We start from the raw sequence: 19,869 nt of genomic DNA, 5'->3' as shown, positions 1-19,869 counted from the left end.
TATTATTCTTTTTGTAATTAGATGTTCATTACTGTGATACAGTATTTATTTTTTATAGTATTACAGCAAAAAATGTTGCTGATTTTTAAATAAAATAAATATAACAATTATAATGGATAAATACAATTTAAATGATATATCATTGTATTATTAAATACATTTCGTTTTTATTTTTTTTTATATATAACAGTTGTTGTGAGATCCATCCATTCAGTTAAAATGTTTTTGACTTTGCAAGTCAAATGCATGAGTAAGAGAAGACATTTTAGTAAACGGGTATGAAGAAAAAGCCTTTAAAATAACATTTCATGCTAGGTTTAAATGAGTGGAAAATGAGATCCATTGCTCTTGGGTATCAGGCAAGAGTTATGTCTCTTTTCAGCTTTAATTCAGCCCTGCAGTGATTGCTTTACCATTAGACCACAGTCCATATTCACACACACCAACAGAAACATCTGCTGACTGTTAACCGCTGCCTACAGAACGTGATTTTGCTGTATGTCTATCTGAATTCTTTCATGCCAATTGGCCCTTTCATTCTGACATCTGCTTTTTTCCCTGGACTTCTTTTTTTCTGCATCTCTGTTCTTCTCCTTCCTCCTGAATTGATTTTCATGCTCTATCAGTAACCGTGCTCCCTGTGTCGCAGACATTCAGTAAATCATTCTGAGGACTCTGTTAGGAAGAAAGAAACATATCCAATCACGCACACTACCTCACCTCTATAGTGACATTTGATTGTTTTCTCCTCTTTGTCGTTCTCTCTGCCCTCTAAAACCTCTAATTCTCCTCTGAAGCCTGGTCTGAGCTGAGACCACATCACATCTGGAGTTCATTTTACCCAAACACACACACTTACCCTGCCCTGTGTCACACACTTTCTCCTCTGCTTTAAAACTGTTCTGTCCTCTATGCTCACTCTCCCTGTCACTCTTTTTAAACTCCTCTTTCCAAACACTCACTCCATCATTCACTCTTATTTCTTGCTCCGATTTTTGTTTTTCTTCTTTAACGCCCTCCTGCTGCAGCTGTTGCCATTCCCAAACACTGAGTAATAATGCCAGCCAGAAAACGTGCACTCACACACACTTTAGCCTTTCACCCATAAATCCCTCACCCACATCTCTACGAGTCACACGGCCTGACATGGAATAACAGCAGTTCAATAAGTGAGTAACAGTGTGTGTGTGTGTAAATCAGAGGTTTGGAAACAATTTTAAACTGTATATGGGAGCTGAATGGGACCTGCCGGGTTTGTGCATGTGTATTTGTGTTTAGTCAGGTATAGTTTATTTCTATAACAGCTTCAGTGAACGAGTAAGCATGCATGGCTATGGAATGGGTAGACTGGGGCTAGTTGTCACATTGGGGATGCAGTTACATCTCAGTAACTATGAGGTTTTGCACGAAAAGTTAAAGACTTTAACTATGTTCTCTGGATAAGAATGGGAAAGCTGTTCGTGTTTTATATTTATGTCTTTTAAATTAAATAATTTTATGCAGTTTATTTTATTATTCTACTTTATATACTTTAAGGTATGCGTGTACAAAGAAATTATTGTTACATATAATATAATATAATATTTCAAGGAATTCAATTAAATTGATCAAAAGTGACAGTAAAGTCATTTATAATGTTACTAGGCATAAAAAAAACCCAGAGGCCCACTATACACACACATATCCTGAAATGCACATTTGCTGTGTTCTGAACACAAACTCACACCCTGGATAGTTCAGAGTGCATGAACTGCCTGATTTCAATAAAGCTGCTGTGACCAGAACAGATCTGTTCTTCACAATGGGTTGAGTTTAAACTCTCCCACACTGTGCTCCAGATAAAAAGGGCAGTTCTTTAATGAATAACCATAAAGAGAGTTAAAGTTGATTTGGTGCTGAATGCATGTTTTAATACTGTTTCACCACACAAAACTCTAGAGAGAGAGAGAGAGAGAGAGTTGCTAAGATACAAGGGCTTAACAGCTAGAACAAACTTATGGTAAAACTACAAAGCTGTCCATAAAGAAATTGAACATGTATGTTTGAAAAACACAAGTATGCCTGATGGTTGAATAATTGCAGTTGCAGTGAGTATGAGTGCCTCCTGCTGGCTAAGTCTTGTGCTACACCAGAATCACTAGAGTGGATCCACCAAAGCTCAGCATCCCATCGAAAGCTTCATCACCAAAGGTCTAATATTCACCACGCCACCATAAGACCACTGACACCGAACAGAGCGTTTGGAGTCTCCCCTTTGAATTTACACCAGCTGGAAAAGAGATAGAGAGAGGTCAAAGGTCACATTTGTGGGCCTTTCATCCTGAGACTTTGTAGATCTGGGGCAACTCAATCAGAGCCCACACACAAACAACCCATTTTGTTTATAGATAGGCTAGGCCTATGTAAATTATTTTAAGCATTTAAGCCTTCAGAACAAAAGTTTTCAAAATCTTGGGAAACATACTGTAAATGTGATTAAGAGTGTCCAAATTTCGACTGTTAAATACATATATATCTTGTAGAAATGTAATCCTAATAATGAATTTGCAATACATATTCGGTTTATATATGTATTTATTTATATGTTTGTTTGCCGATTTAATTATCTAGGCATTAATAAAAATCTGATGGTGTCCATCATTTATTTAATGTACAATTTATTGTACATGAATGTATATTTATTTAATGTACATGTACATTTAGTCATTTAGCAGATGCTTTTATCCAAAGCGACTTACAAATGAGGACAACACAAGCAATCAAAACCAACAAAAGAGCAATAAAATGTAAGTGCTGTGACATGTCTCGGTAAGTCTAATGCAGTACATGTTTTTTTTAAATAATAAATAAAAACAAGTAGATAGAATAGAAAAAGAATAGAACACATATTTTATATTTGCTCATTTGTTTATTTACAATATCTTCAAATTATATTTGCACATCATTTAATACTTAACGAGTGCTGTTGAAAAAGTCTGCCGAAAGGTGGCGGTGTTTCCATTTGCTCGCGATAAAACAGGTGTGTTTTCTTTTTTCAACGGAATTCCACAAGCAGGTACTTCAGAGATGGTCCACGAGTGGCTTTGTTTAAAGAAAAAATATCTGGACAGTTTCTCTGCAGTTTCCTCAACGCCCTATCGCTCAGTTTGATTGAAATAGACCTCAGTCTATAGAGGAATAGAGAATATAGAGAAATAGATGTTTTTCATACAAAGGTTTGTCTGACACGCGTCTAAGTCCAAAATGCAGCGAATATGGACGGACTGTGAAAGTGTCGAGGAAAACTTTGCAAAGGCGACCTCGTAATAAGTCGCCTTACGGATAAGATTTAAAGACAGAGCCAGAGAGAAACATTTCATGTTGTGACTGACTCCCTCGAGGGAGACGCGTAGTCAGGCGTGAACTCCTTCACTTCCCCATTCTGCCCACTCGCTTCAGTCCTTCCGCAAAGCAGGTGTTTCAAACAACGCTTTGTTTCAGATGCAGAGGCTTCTAACTGGTGTGCGTTTGTGCATTTACACTTTCCCATTTAAGTGATGTCCAACATTCAAGTCAGTTAGGTTTAGATTTGCTAGGCTCGAGTTTAGAGAACACCATGAAGTTTAACGGGTATCTGAAGTTGCGCATCGGCGAAGCGGTGGACCTGAAGCCCACGACCACCTCTATGCGACATGCCGTGATGTTCAGCAAGGCGAACCAGACCCTGGACCCGTACATCGTAGTGAAAGTGGACGAGTATAAGATCGGACAGACGCACACCAAGCAGAAAACCAACATGCCCACTTATAACGAGGAGTTCTCCGTTAACGTCAACAACGGCAAGCAGGTAGAGCTGGCCATTTTTCATGACGCACCGATCGGGTACGATGACTTCGTGGCCAACTGCACCATCCAGTTTGATGATCTGATGAAGAGCACAAACAGTGAGGAGTCTTTTGAAGGATGGGTGAGGAATGTTTATTATATAGCTGTGTTAAATTTCCCCTGACCTGTTTACACATTTGCATCTTTCCATAAGGATTGTGAGAAACTGTCTACTTAAAATTGGTGGAGATTGATTTTTGTATGTTGACATGACAATTAGAAAAGTTCGGAAACAACAAGGCATGTTTGCTCTGATGGGGCAGACAGTGAGCATCTATGGATGGATTAATTGTCCAATATGCAGAATAGAGGTGAGACTGTGAAAAGTTTCAAATGATGAGGATGTTTATGCATCTGGTGGCATTGGAGGGATTTGTGTTTGTAGAAAAGTGCATGTTGATAACAAGACCAGAAAGCAAAACCGTATTTAGTACAGTACTTAGGTGCACACTAAAGACAAATCATGTGTTGGACCATAAAATGTCAGCATACTTAAATACAAAATAGAGAAGCCTCGGGTGATTTGTAACACATTTTATTTCAAAGTCTGTAACTCTGTGTTATTCATTTGTGCTGTCTTAAACTTTGATACAATATTCTCATGTTTGCCTGCGGCAAATTAAGAAAAGTTTATTAATGTACTAATTATCAAAATTCATATTTATTAATTAATTAATTAAATAAGTAAGCAAATTCATATCAGGTACGAAGAATGCTGTTGTTACAATATGTCCCACTACCAGGTCACTTGTAACGCTACCTGAAAACATGTTAAATTATATGCATGAATTATTCTGATAATCAAATTAACTTTTTTTTTTAAGTAATGAATATGCCATCCCCCATCACCATACTGCACACCTATCAACCTACATTTAATTTAAACATTTTGATTCAAAATTTACGTTCATGCATTTGGCAGACCAAAGTGTTTACATTGGCTTTAAAGTATACATTGTATCAGTTCAACCATTCCTTGGGAATCGAACCATGATATTGGCGTTGCTAGCACCATACTCTACTGTTTGAGCCACATGAATGCTATGAAATGGTTAACATTGAGGAATTTTGCAAAACAGCATTTGAAATCAAAATCAATTATATGTAAAACATAGGCTAATGCACACACCGTTTTGTTTTTTGAAGTTGATCAGCCTGTTTTATCACAGTTGTGGCAAATGTGGCTTGTATGATTTTGTGCAATCTTTGTCTTCAGCAGAAAAACACATTAGAAAGTGTTACAGCCCTCTCCATCTGCAGCTATGATATTCCTGCTTCTTTTAAAAAAAAATGTTTCTTTACATGTATTTTTATGTTTATTAAAGACTTGTGTTTAAATGCTTCGAAAAGCTTGTGCTATGTTGTGTTTTGTGTTAGGCTATGTGAGTTCATCCCTATAGTTAATTTCTAATTGGTTAAACTGGTATTACAGCACTCCCCAGTTTCCCCTAAACCTCACACTGTTGGTTTAATTGCGCTGTGTTCCTTTTGTCATGCTCTGTTGTGTTGCACTGTGCTCTTTTGTTTTGTTTTATTTTGTTCTGTACTATTGTATTGTTATGTTGTTGTTTTTTTGTGTAGTCTCATTTGTTTTGTGCTGCTGTGTTTTTCCTTTGTGTGTGAACAGCAGACTTGTTGAGGTTATGAGTGTTATCATTTTCCACCATCATCTGTGTGGGTTCACAGTTCACACTTACACCCATATGTCCGACAATGCATTGCTCACTGATCCAGAATCAGGCCTTTGACTGCAGTTCTAGACACAGATGAAGCTATCCTGATGCATGATCAGAGGTTAATGAAAGGAAGTCAAGGCTTAATGCACAGTCAGTCAATACAATTTGGACTCTCCGTGGGATGGTTGCAGCTAAGATCAGCTGAAACATCTTGCTCTGTGGTTTTAGCATCTTCTTTGATCTAAACACCTCCAGTTCCATGTCTACATGCCGCCTTCAGAGCTAATTCATATCAGTGTTAACTCAACACTGCAGCAGGGTCACTAGGACACAATAGTTGTAAAACACTTGTTGTCAGGCTTTCAGTGACCAGACTGAACATGCACATGCACATGCAAATCAGCTTGCTTTTCCTCAGCAGAAGTGGTGAAAGTCGTCTTGTAACCTTATTATTCAGCCCAAGGATTGTTAGTTCTCCTTTCCCAGAATGCATAATCACAGGGACATTATTTTTAGAGATACCGATCATCTTGTTTTTACTGTACGTGTCCTGAACATTTGTTCATTTGGTGAACAGTAACATGGGGATACACTTTATTAGCCTCAAGGTTATTTTAAGTTCAACTTATACTGTATGTAATATATAAAGTGTATACTTTAAATGACTATTATTATTTTTAAATGCTTGTCTAGAAATGTTTTTAAATATAATCTAAATTCTTTGAAGTCATAAACTGTAATGCATGAAATAGAATTGATCGTAAAAAAAATAGAAAAAAGTTTTAGATGATTGCTCAAAATGTCATGTAAACTATGCATGTATGCATCTAATATGCACATTTTAATATGTTTCAGATATGTTTGGCACAAAAAGCATTTAAAGTAAGTCAGGAAATGTTCAGATAAGGATTACTATTTAAAATAAATGCTGTTCTTTTGAACTTTGAAAGAATGCTGAAAAACGTATAAGGGTTTCTATTAAAATATTAAGCAGCACAAACCGTTTTCAACACTGATAATAATAAGAAATGTTTCTTCAGCACAAAATCATCTGACACTGAAGACTGGAGTGATGACTGCTGAAAATTCAGCTTTGCCATCACAGAAATAAATAACATTTTGAAATAGATTAAAACAGAAAAGATATTTTAAAGTGTAATTATATTTCACAATATTAGTGTTTTTAGTGTATTTCTGGTCAAATAAATGCAGTGTTGGTGAACGTAAGAGACTCAGAAACATTTTTTAAAAATCTTACTGACCCTAAACTTTTAAACATTATTGTACATCTAATCACCTTCTGTTGGGTTCCAGATGAAGTTCAGTGGACCTTAGAGATACAATGCCCCATTTTTATTGGTTCTGCAGCTGCAGGTCACATAACCGCTAATTAATGATACTCTGCTTTCAGTCTGTCTGGGCTGTGAGCGTTTTGTGCCAAGTTTCAGTCTCTGTGAGTGCATGTATTTGTTTCTGTGTAGAGCCTCAGGCTTTTGGGACAGATGGTATGTGAAACCTGCAGTTCAAATCAGCACACACACAAGTAAGAGTGTGTTTGCGTGTGTACGAGCTTCTCTATATGGGGAATGCCTCTAGGAATCCAGCAGTTTCTGTTATGCTATCTTATCATTCAGTGAAACTAGCATCAAAAGTGTATAAAATGGAAGTTGTGTGTATTGGAGATACACATTCTATCATAGTCTGCGTGAATTTTTCTGCTTTCAGTTCTGACCAAATGAAAAGAAGTATGAGTGTGGTGGAAAGAAATATTCAGTTGAACTCAATTGAAAGTTGCTAAAGCAAAATAGTTTAAATAGAAATTTTAGCATTCTGTATGCTAATTATGGCTAATCATTGACAACAAAGATGTAGTGATGTTTTGCTAATTATCATCAGACTTCTATTTAGACAACCACCTTCCATTCAACCACACAGCCTCAATGCTGACATCCAAAGATGTCTTTTCTGAGTTGGCCACTCCCTTGTTTATGCTGTTTGCATGCGATATCTCTTATCCCTATAGTTTGTTTCTTTTATCCATGATTCTGTCGTAACACATACACAAGCACATAGGGTTTATTTCTGGATCACATGCACGTCGACACGCCCACAAAGTTGGTTTTCTACTAACTTTACCACAGGCACACAAACGACCCCCCCCCTTACCCCTTGCTGTCTCTTTCCATTTCTGAGTTTGTCTTTCCATTTATCTCTCTTCTCTTTTTGCTCTACAGTAATCTGAAGTCTAGCTCTGATATTTTACTCCTGCCTGACCTCATTTACATTTTCCGTGGTGTCAGTGTGTATCTGCTGGGGATGGTATCAGTGGGTTGTGTGATTGGTTGTATTTGGCACATATTGTTTTCAACATGTGTATGTTTGCCTGAATTTGTAACATGAAAAAAAAAAACTAGACTTGTCATACAAAAGTGTTATACACATTTTTTCCACACTGATTGTGTCAATAATACACACTGATTGTGTCAAAGCAGCTTTACAGTGTCAAACAGGAAAATAGTTTGTCAGTAATGCAAGACAATAACAAAGAGTAATTTTTCAGCTAAAGTCAGTTCATTGATGATTCAGTGATGTCATCATCCAGTTCAGCTCTCGTCCAATAGTGTCTGTGCAGTCAGTCAGTCAAGTGTCCCCAACTAAGCAAGCCAAAGGCGTCAGTGGCAAGGAACCAAAACTCCATCGGTGACAGAAAATGGAGAAACCAGGCTCAGTCGGGGGGCCAGTTCTCCTCTGGCCAGACGATACCAGCATGGCGTGGTTTAATTCCAGGTTGCAACACAGGTGCAGAGGGCTTCTCACAGTCCTGGATAAATTGAAAATGAACTTTAAAAATGTTTTCTAGAAGGCCTGTGAATATCAGGGAAAATGGTGAAATCTTAAAAGGTCACAGAAAAGTCATCAAAAAGTCATCATCAGTTACACTCAATTCTTAAGTGCTGCTTTGTCAAAAAAATAATATATATATCTTGGTCAGAAAGTGTGGAAAGCATTTGAAAAAAAAAGAATTTAAAATATAATGATGTATTTATTTAACATTTGTATCTCTAAATAATTCCCATACTTCTGTTTGTGTTGTTTGATAGTTTTGATCAATTTACTATAATTCGAATTTAGAAAATATTATAAAAATAATGAAAATGAGTATTTAAATGAGTAGTTGTGTCCAAACTTTTAACTGCTGATAAGTTAAGTTTAAAATGTTAGAACAACCTTTTTAATATTCAATGTCTAAATTAATATCTAATGATTTTTATTTATTTATTTTTGTTGCAGATTGATCTTGAACCTGAGGGTAAGGTCTACATCCTGGTTACTCTCACAGGCTCATTTATAGATGGTGAGTCCCTCCTCTCATTTTTTTTCTTCTATAGCTCTTCTTTTCTTTTTTTGGTTTCTTTCTTTTAAATCTTTTTTTGTTTGTTTTGTATTTTTTAAATGGTTTCTATTTCTTTTTAATCTTTTCATGCAGAAATATAAATGTATTCATACATTTTAAAATGTCAGTATGACTGGGATATTTTTGCACTGAAACAGGCATATCGAGAACACGCGGTCTGTTTCATAGCCAATGACAGAATAAAAGATGAAAATATAAAACTCTTCTTGATGAATTGCACTGTCTAGTCCTTGATGGTGGAAACACGCATGCACACACACACTTAATTTCCTCCACTTGCTGTTAAGGTGTCGCTTAACTAAATGTTAACATGCTACCAGACTTGTCAACACATGTAAAGACACACTAAGACACAAAGCCAACTTCAGTCAGTTTTTTTTTAGACAGAGCATTTTATGCGTGAAGTGTATGCTATGTGCGAATCGCTCACCCGCTGTGCAGGGGTGTGTGGAGCTGGCTTCCTTTAAAGGCCTGTGGTTAGGCCTGCAGAGAATAGACTAGACTTAATAATACCAGTGAACCGGGGGCTCATAATCTGTCTTTCTTCCCCCTCACAAAGTCAGCAGTATGTTACATGGCATTATAGGAAATACCTATGTATTGTAAGAAGATCATGCATCATGAAATAATAAAAGCTTTTCTGTTTCTCTGTGTTTAGATGATGCTGGAGGAAACACGCGTCCCTATAAAGAATTTACTCGTAAGCGGCAACAGGCTGTTCGAAGAAAAATCCACCAAGTAAACGGGCACAAGTTCATGTCGACCTTTCTAAAGCAACCAACATTCTGCTTCCACTGCAAAGATTTTATATGGTATTGCACTTTTGACACAAATGTACATATATATTTTTTTTAAATAGCACATTTTTGTGAGCGTTTTAAAATACAGTGGGTACGGAAAGTATTCAGACCCCCTTAAATTTTTCACTCTTTGTTATATTGCAGCCATTTGCTAAAATCATTTAAGTAAATTTTTTTCCCTCATTAATGTACAGAAATTAATGGAAAAATGTAAGGGTGTCTGAATACTTTCCGTACCCACTGTATGTAACTGAAAGCTTATGAGTTAAAGCCCATGAGGGATGACCGTGAGACCTTCAGCAAGATATTTATATTTATCTGCAGGGGGAATGTCCCTGTAATAAGGTTACTGTAGGTGTTTTTAAACACTTTTAGCATTAGCTAAATTAAAAATTTGTAGGTCTTTTTAAGGATTTAAACAGTAAAAAAAATTATAATTTATTTTTATAAAATAAACAGAGCTGAGAATACTAAACTCTTATTGGTAAGAGGCTGAAAGTATGAACAAATTAGCTAAAAATATTTAATAAACAAGCACACAAAGGATAGAAATGTGTACATTGTTATGACTGATTTGCATTTTAATTTTGCAGTGACATTCTGCAGGCAAAGGTTCCTACAAATTAGTAATCAATAACATTTGAATCATTATAGAATGTCAGGTAGAGTTCATTCTTTTGTAAATGGACAGGTGCCCCTTTTGTGACACTTTTTTTGCTACTAGTTTTCAATACAAAATTGAGAACAATATACATTACAGAATAAAAGTGTTTTACAGTGAATTTTGTGTATAAATGCTTAAAGTGGGTGGCTGAACAAACTTTGTTATATTTTAATTGTACATGATGTTTTTTTGTTGTTGTGTTTTCTTTGTTCCAGGGGTGTTTTTGGAAAACAGGGCTACCAATGTCAAGGTGAGTTGACACTCTGTCTCTGTATTAATGGACGTGATCTGTGTTTAAATTGATTGTATTATCGGTTATAATCAGCTGTGTGTGTTCGTATGTGTGCATGTTAGTGTGCACCTGTGTGGTACATAAGCGATGTCATCAGTTTGTGGTTACGGTCTGTCCACGCATGAAGAAACCTGCCAAGGAACAGGTAATGCAACCCTAACCTAAAAAGCTTTTGTAGTCCATTTTTGTGTGTGGGGGGATTCTCACAGTATGGCTTGCACTCTTAAAAGTAAAGGTGCTTCACGATGCCATAGAAGAACCTTTTTGTCTAAATGGTTCTCTAAAGAACTTTTAACATCTGAAGAACCTTTCTGTTTCACAAATGGTTCTTTGTGGTGAAAGAAGGTTCTTCAGATTATAAAAAGATAAGCAAGAGATGGTTCTTTAAAGAGCCTTTGACTGAATGGTTCTTTGTGGAACCAAAAATGGTTCTTCTATGGCATCACTTGAAGAACCTTTTGAAGCACCTTTATTTTTAAGAGTGTGCCTGGGTTTTTCTTTTCATCTGTGGATTTTAGAAGTTTTGGCCATAGAATTTCTGAGAAAGACAGACCAATTTTGTCATGTGTTGGTGAAGTGACTGCTGGCTGTGTCCTAATAAACACAGATGCCATTTTCCACCTACTGGTCAGGAATAGAATTGCTGAAACGTACTGTTCTGTTTTTTTATTTTATACTTTGTTCCTTCTTTTTACAGACTACGAATCAAGGTTTCAGTATAAACATTCCCCATAAGTTCAACATCCACAATTATAAGGTTCCTACCTTCTGCGACCACTGTGGCTCTTTGCTGTGGGGCCTCGTACGGCAAGGATTACACTGCAAAAGTACTTTTCTCTCTTTCTGTCAGCCCTCCTTGTTCACCATTAATGCATCCGTCAGTCTCATTGATACTGTTATGTGAGGCTCATCTGGTTTGTTGTGTTTTTACATCTGTAGTTTGTAAAATGAATGTCCATATCCGCTGTAAGGGAAATGTTGCCCCAAACTGTGGAGTCAACAATGTAGAACTGGCCAATAAATTGGCAGAAATGGGCCTTCAGCCGAGAGGAATGACCAAACGCAACTCGGTGGTAAATACACACATGTGCACTCAATCTTTTCAAAAGTGAAATATGTGATCTGTCTGTGTAAAGCTCTCTCGGTTTAAGTTTAATGTGCTTTTTTGACATTACACATAACAGTACATTCTAAGCTGCATGCACCGAAAATAGGACAAAATAAAACTTTAGTGACGTAAACAAAGAAATTAAGGGAAGTAACACAGGACCATCAACAGAACAATTGATGTTGAATGATAAAATGTACTGAATGAGTAATACATAAAGTCTGTTAGGAAAAAATAATTTGTCTCTCTTCTCAGGGTCTCGCAGGTATGGACACTCAGTGCCGTACATTGAGCGTGAGAGGAGATCGAGGGCAATCTAAAAAAGACCCAAATCGAAAGCTGGGAATCTCTAACTTCACACTCCTGCAGGTGTTGGGAAAAGGCAGCTTCGGCAAGGTCTGTGTTTAAGAATGTTCCTCTTTATATCAGGTCCAATATGACTGTGTAGCACAAATATTGCAGACTATTTGTTACATATATAATGTTATGGAACTGTTTATATAACTGTTTGAAGTTTTATTCGGTGTACATAAAAAAATTATACGCACTGAAAAAAAAAAAAACTTCAGATCATTGCTGTGCAAATGACTTTTAAACAACGTAATATACGTCTTTGGGCTGTGCTGTTTCATATTAAAATATTATGCTGACAATTTTGTGCCAGAAAGTCTGGGTGAATATGTCTTCACAAATAAAAGGAAAGATAATTCGCATGTATCACATGTACTTCACAAGTCTTGCTGTTGGTGTTCTGTGTAAATAGGTGATGTTGGTCCGGTTGAATGGTTCGGATCAGGTGTTTGCAGTGAAGGTGTTAAAGAAAGACATCATACTGCAGGATGATGATGTGGAGTGCACGATGACAGAAAAACGAGTGTTATCCCTCGCTTCCACTCATCCTTACCTCACTCAGCTTTACTGTTGCTTCCAGACACCGGTGAGGAACAGACACATCACACATTCACCTAGTTGTATTGTTTTTAAACGAAGCTAGTTATAAATAAATCAATAAACCATATATGTATGTATGTATGTTTATATATATATATATATATATATATATAATAGGGCTATAGAACCCTTGGTATATTCTGTTCTTGAGAGAGCATGTAGTTTTCACCTCATCAGTAGGGGGCAGTAGAGAATTAAGCATCAATATGTTATGTTGGTTCAATTCTACTTTGCATTTTCTGTGTATGTGTACTTTCTCTGTGTGTGTTGTGAGAGATCAGAGGTCTGCTATGTTCTGCTTGCGTGTTTTGCTCGAAGCCTTTAGAATAGAGAGGTCAACACTGAATCCCCTAATGTAGCTTTTACAATCATACAGACCCACCTGAAACACACACTGTAGCATTTGTAAGACTATATTGTTTGATTTTATTACTTTACCTTGAGTGTACGCAAGGTTTTAAAAACATGCACACACGCACACTGATTGCAAAAGGACTTTCATGTTCAAGTTTTCATGTTCAGTCCAGCAGAACAGATCCGACATGATGACCTCTCTGGATTTACTACTGCAGAGTCCACATGAACATGGATGTGCAGGAACATCCTCAAGGTCTCGCTGCCAAATGTACAGTGTGTTTGTAATGAGGAATGGAACTGGTGTGTCTTTGCTCTTTCACAACCCTGACGCACGCAATCAATCTCTTAACCCTCCACACCTGAGCAACATACAAAGCACACTCATGACCCTCTGGGGCTGGGTTAGGTTAGATAGCACCACAACGCGGTGGTAAAAATCAATGATCTCAGAGGGCCTGAGGTGTGTGGCACTGTTGCTGAGTGAATGTGCGTGTTTGTTAATGTGATGGACTTGGTCATTAGTGGATGTGCCATGGCGCTTTGATGGTCCAAATCTTGTCCACTTATCTCATTCTGGTGAAGAGCCGCTCGCTTGGACAGGATGTCACTGATGAAAAGCAGCCAGCCACAGTTTTTTTTTTTAGGGAAGGATACATTTTAAATGGAACATACCACAGTTAAAGGCCTTTTCACACTGAATGTGAAAATTTGGCACGATGACGCTTTTGAATCGGAACAGTAGATCCCTATGGGACTGTTCACACCAGGCGCGATCATTTGCTGCGCGAAAAAGCAGGATTTTTTTTTTGTCCTGTGTATCGCCTGCCTGTTTTAGAATCAAACTCAACTTTAGATCACAATCGGAAGTTATTACAAGCACGATTGATGATGGTGTAAAGTGGGTTTTAAGCAAAAACATTAATAATCACATACTTTTTCAAGTGTAGCTTGATGCTAATTGTATCTCTAATTATTCTGGTAAGCATTATAGATAGTTTGTTTCTCTGGTGTAGAATCAAACTTCATTTTAACTTTATCAGATTGGTATAGAAAAATTTGGCAGTCTCTGTGAATGTTTGTAAAGAAGAAATGCATAAGAAATTAGTCCAGAAGTATTAGTATTACCCAAGTAGCACTAACCTGTAATTTTGCTCTTGGACATAAATGTCACTTCTCATCTGAAAATAAATATGACGGTTATCAATTATCCATTATGACTGGAAATTCAGCTAAATTGTCAAAATAGTTTATTACTGTATTATAATAATTACCATAATATTAATTAATGCAATATTTGGTTTAGCATTTTACATGAATTGCATAAAATAAATAAAAAAATTGGTTTAGTGTTATACATAAATTACAAAAAGAAAATAGTTAAAATTATGTTAGATGTATTCTGCAATAATAATCAAGTGTTGACCATGGTGGGCTTCCTGTCCCAGAGGTTGGGCAAAATGGCCTTCTTTCATGATTTTCTTCTATAACAAACGAATATATTGGATTATGCATCATCATACTATACCTGCAAAAGTCATCTATAAATATGGTACAGTTTTGCAGTAAATGCACACTGTTCTGTGGGCATCTTCCCCCACCTTACTCTGAATATTTCACTACTTAAAATCATTGCATTTCTCAAGAGTTTGTGTCCTGTTTTGTGTGCAGCATGTATCACACGGTCAGTAAACCGACTGTGGGTGGTCCCTGGGTGTGCAGGCTGAGTTTGATGCATTGGCCGTGCTGGACTTAAACAGAGACTTAGTGCTGTCAATTCAAACTTATGATGCACTTCGTTTTAGATCACCTTCCAACTCTCACAATCCCATAATCCTGTGCTTCCTGCAGTCTTCTTTGCTGACTAAACAGTATTTATGTTTCTGCTTTGTCTGCCTCTCCCATGAATCTTCTAATGGCTGTGACATGCTGGGTTAACTGTCTGGTTGGTTAAAAGACTCCCTGTAAGGAGCTGAATTTCCTGATGTTAAAGGTGGTAATCTAGTATTTGTTGTTGTCTTTTAAATTAATCTTTATCTTAATTTCTTAATCCTTTCACAGGACCGTCTGTTTTTTGTAATGGAGTTTGTGAATGGAGGAGATCTGATGTTTCATATTCAGAAATCGAGAAAGTTTGAGGAGAACAGAGCCAGATTCTACACAGCGGAGATCACATCTGCTTTAATATTCCTACACAGCAAAGGAATAATATACAGGTTAGACAGACAAATGCACTTAAGACAGAAATTAAAAGGATATTTAATTCACAATGAAAATTCTGTTATCATTTAATTCCCCTTATGATGTTCTAAACACGTTTGACTTTCTTTAATGAAGTCAAATGAGTTTAGAACAACATGAGGGTGAGCAAATGATGATTGAAATTTAGTTTGAACTATTCCTTGTGTGTTTTCTCTACGTTCTCTGAAGTGTTTTCCTTCCTCTTCTCTTTTTAATTGCCACTTCCGTGTCCTCTGAGGTTTATTAACACTGTGAGATTAATTCTTGCCTCAGCATTTCCATTATTATAAACCTTTACCACATAGATCTTTAAAGCTGCAGTGTAATACTTGTTAACAGCACTGGCACTGAAGGAGAGGGCAAAATATCAGGTGGAATATACGTCAATTCTGTTGCAATTCTTCTGGACAAATGGCAAAATATCAGCATTCATGCAGTTACTGTTGACTGAATGTGAATGTATGACAAAGTATAAGCATTATTTTGAATGTGTGTATCAGAGGCAAGCAGTCATTATGACATGAAGTGCCATTTGTAATCTTTCTTTAAAAAGATTATAATGCAGGTTTTCATGCAGAAGTGGTTTACCAAGCAAATAAAAAATATTAACACACATAAATCTTTCTCTCGCTCTCTCTCTCTCTCTGCCATAATGGCCATAATGGACTGAATCTTGGCATATTGGTATATGTGTATGTGTATTATTTCAGGGATCTGAAGTTGGATAATGTTCTGCTGGATAAGGATGGTCATTGTAAACTGGCTGATTTTGGCATGTGTAAGGAGGGAATGTTTGAGGGTGTTGTGACAGGAACCTTCTGTGGAACCCCAGATTACATTGCTCCAGAGGTGATTCAAACACTCCACCCCATTCAATCACACACTCTACGGCAGTCTAAAATACACACAAAATGATGCATCACAAAATTCTAGAAGAATCAGAAGTGTTATGCTGCATTCACATTGTGTCAGATTGACTTTAAGCATGAGCTGCCAACTTCGTCACATTCACTGAAATTATTAGTTTCAACACCGAAATTGATACATTTTTGATGTTGATAAGTAAAAATATTAATTATTACAAATATTTAATACATTAATTTACAGTTCAATCAAATAAAAAAAGGAAATAAAATTTACATTTTAGATAAAAAACATATTTTATTTCAGTTGGTTGCCAAGGCAATATTTCTATATTCCATGTTTCCATTAACTTTTTTTGTAGATTAAGGTGAAGTATTACAATTAATAATGAATTAATTTTAAATAAAAATAATTTATTCAATTTAAAGCTAAACAGAAATAAAAATTGTTGTACTTAACAAAATTATTAAAAATTAAAATGAAAGTTGAAAATGTAAGCTAATTCAAAATTTTAATAAGTACTATAATAGCATATTAATAATACTAAAATAACTCCTCTTTCGCCTGTGTTTTTCAAAATATAGAATAATATTCAGCAATGTTGTAGTAATATTGTAGATATAAACTGCTTCTATTGGTGTCTGTTAGTTTTAGGTGAATAGATAATCTATGGAAGTGTGTGATCAGTGTGGAAGTATCATACCAGTTTTCTGCCAGTATTGCTTTTTTTTTTTTTATCAGCATCGGCCATTATTGGATATTTAATTATACATGAAAATTCCCCCTATATTTTTACATATAGATTACTTTTGCTATTATATAACACTCTTGTAAAATTATCTTTAAAAACACTTTGTAACAATTTTTCGTGTGTTTTATAATATTGTGATGCCTAAATTCAGTTGTAACATTTATTGAACATTTAAAAAGTATTGATTTTAGTATTTTATTTATTTATAGAAATTAGTTTGGAATTATAATATTGGCTATAACATGAACATAACTATTGGCTTATCTGACAGGATTTTAAAATTGGTGCATCCCTTGTTTTTTTCTGTAAAACTGGATGATCCCTCAAAACAATGAGTTTGTCAGTGTTATTCAGAGTCGATGAGGTATGGTAACCAGCTGTGCTTCCTAATGGGTGTCAGATTTACCCAGAGAGAGTGTGTATTTGTGTGTACATGTGCATGTTTGTGTTTTAAACGGTTATAGAAGGAGGGCAGGATTTGATTTGATTTGATTTAATCTGATTTGGTTAAATTTGATACCACGCATTGATACTCTCGACACAACCTCCCACAAGTGATTGCGTGCTATGTTATACACATTCTCATAGGAATTGAGTCTGATTATTGACGTGACGTACTGTAGGTTTAATTTCTCTATGGAGATTTGATAGGATTCTCAACATTCAATACCTTTGGGCACTTTCATATTTTTGTTAGTGTATTCATTTGAAGTAATGTAAACTGATATATATATATATGGTGTGTATTAGTTTTCTGCGTGTAAAAGTAGATGAATGTTTGACAGACATATGCATGACATCATGTTTTGGTTTTATTTTTCTTAGTTTCTGACAAAGAATCCATCCCGTCGTCTGGGTTGTGTGGCAGCAGAGGGTGGAGAGACCGCTGTAACCAGTCACCCATTTTTTACTGGCATTGACTGGGACAAACTTAACCAGCGAGAGCTTGAACCGCCTTTCAAGCCCAGAATTGTGAGTTTAAAAATATGTTAAATAAATAAGTCTGTATGTATATAATTATATATTCAAATTCTTTGTAAAAAAAAAATCTAAAATCTAGAAAACTGCAGAAGATGTGAATAACTTTGATCCAGACTTCACCCAAGAGGATCCTACTCTTACGCCCATCGATGACGCCATCATCCCATCCATCAATCAGGATGAGTTCCATAACTTCTCCTTTACCTCCCCTGAACTGTTGAAAGTGGTTTCAGATTTGCAAAGCAGAGCGGAAGAAACATGTGAGGCCATGAAGGAACAGAATGCGGGAGGATTACGTGATGTGGTAGAACCAAATGAATTGTGACAATGGAAACTTTCAGGAGCAGTCTAAAGAAACATTTGAATATATTGAAACTGGTTGTGCATTTCGATGGCCTAGCTTTTTGGTCTGTGCCTAAGCTATAAGATTCTTCTGGCCTATGCTTATGCTTTAGAACAATAGTGTAATTGTTTTTGTGTCAGACACATCATGAGTGAAATGCAAAGATCTCCATGAGACTCCATCGTGGAAGACAGCAGTTTACTCAAATTTGATCAATAGATGAACTTGTCTGTTCCATATCTACTGTAGCTGATTTAACAGTGTTCATATCCAGATGTTTAGGAAACTTGATTTGATCCTCTGCACTTGCTGTGTCTAACACAGCCAAACGTCATGCAGAAACATCACTAATTCTGTCAGAATCATTCTGCTGTCAAGGAACCAGGAAAATCAGACTAATGAGAATGTTTTTTAAATGGAGACGCTAGTTTTGTACAATATTTTAAGACATTTCTGCGTACATCTGTGCCGTTTGTTTATTACATTTCAGGTCGGAATTTCAACCATGATTAAACTCTGGCATCTTTCGATGAATTTTATTGTTGATAAAGGTTGCAGTATTGTGTTCTCTGCTTTTAGACCTTTTCTGTCTGTGACTTCGTCAAAAGCCGTCCCCCCTTTGTTGTTCTGAGGGGTTAAAGGATAACACACCCAGGTGAGATGTTGACCAGTTTCAATTCTTTATATTGAGGCCAGTGATTCTTCTTCCTCATCCTCATCATTCTTTAATGGTGTTTATTTGGATCTTCGCAGTCTGAGCAGTATGATGTATCTGTTGGTGTATGTTTTTGTGCCTGTGCGTATTTGGCACTGATTTCCCATTATTCATTTTGTGTCTGTAGGAGTATGCAAGTTAAGTTTGTAATTACTATCAAATACATACAGTTATAGTATTCCTTGCTGAAAAAAAAACACCTAAAGATTTTCACATGTTTTTCCACACTCTCATGGCAGTTTGTTACATTTTGCCAAATTGGTGTCAAAATAGTTAGTTTTCTCATGCGATTGGGTTGCGTTCACACCATGTCTATGTTGGACGCCAGTGGTGCGACACAACAAAAGCCAATAGAACCCACTAAAATCAGTGATTCTCTCTATGCTAGTTTCAGTAAAAAAAAAAAAAAACCTACAAGACTGGGCTATTGATATTTGCCATATCATGCTTACATCTGATGAATGGAGGCAAATAAGATTAGCAACAGATCTTTGGTGTTGAGTGAGAAAAACTTTGGAGATGTCATGGGAGGTCCCATTGAGCAACTTGCCCTTGCAAGTCTGGCCCAGCCCCAATTACACTAGTGGAGGTTTTCCTGGAGAGTCATCAGCAGCCCACTTTCCTGTGGGAGACTACAACCCTGAAGACCAACAAACAGAGCACTATCTTATGAGCTTGGAGCCATTTACAGTCTTTGGCAATGCGGGGGTAGGCAGAAATCCTTGTATGGTCAAGGACACTCTCTTGTGGGGCTTGGATGACTCCTCTTATAACGGTCTATACACAGAGGAGTTTCCTGATCCTTCAATGCCAGTTAGCACAATTATTCTCTGTGTCTTGCTTAATATCA

At 36.4% G+C, this 19,869-nt stretch overlaps 1 protein-coding gene across 1 annotated transcript; it reads left to right on the top strand.

Moving 5' to 3' along the window:
- The first annotated feature begins 3,051 nt into the window (after positions 1–3,051).
- Positions 3,052–19,232, top strand: LOC107548619 (protein kinase C eta type-like). Its single transcript, XM_016229381.1, has 11 exons — positions 3,052–3,946; positions 8,832–8,895; positions 9,614–9,767; positions 10,635–10,669; positions 10,774–10,856; positions 11,409–11,538; positions 11,651–11,784; positions 12,075–12,215; positions 12,583–12,756; positions 17,806–17,952; positions 18,041–19,232. The coding sequence occupies exons 1-11, from the start codon at positions 3,596–3,598 to the stop codon at positions 18,284–18,286; spliced, it is 1,659 nt and encodes a 552-aa protein (XP_016084867.1). The 5' UTR covers positions 3,052–3,595; the 3' UTR covers positions 18,287–19,232.
- Positions 19,233–19,869: the final 637 nt, after the last annotated feature.

The sequence above is a fragment of the Sinocyclocheilus grahami genome, unplaced genomic scaffold, assembly GCF_001515645.1.
Source record: "Sinocyclocheilus grahami isolate Dianchi unplaced genomic scaffold, SAMN03320097.WGS_v1.1 scaffold351.1, whole genome shotgun sequence".
In the NCBI taxonomy this organism is placed as follows: Eukaryota; Metazoa; Chordata; class Actinopteri; order Cypriniformes; family Cyprinidae; genus Sinocyclocheilus; species Sinocyclocheilus grahami.
This window is presented reverse-complemented; position numbering and strand designations above follow the sequence as displayed.

Bases quoted from the DNA above. Each gene is read 5' to 3' on its own strand.
- LOC107548619 (XM_016229381.1), top strand. From the start codon at position 3,596: ATGAAGTTTAACGGGTATCTGAAGTTGCGCATCGGCGAAGCGGTGGAC. The intron at 8,896-9,613 runs GTGAGTCCCTCC...CTCTGTGTTTAG, and splicing joins CACAGGCTCATTTATAGATG to ATGATGCTGGAGGAAACACG. The intron at 12,757-17,805 runs GTGAGGAACAGA...TATTTTTCTTAG, and splicing joins ACTGTTGCTTCCAGACACCG to TTTCTGACAAAGAATCCATC.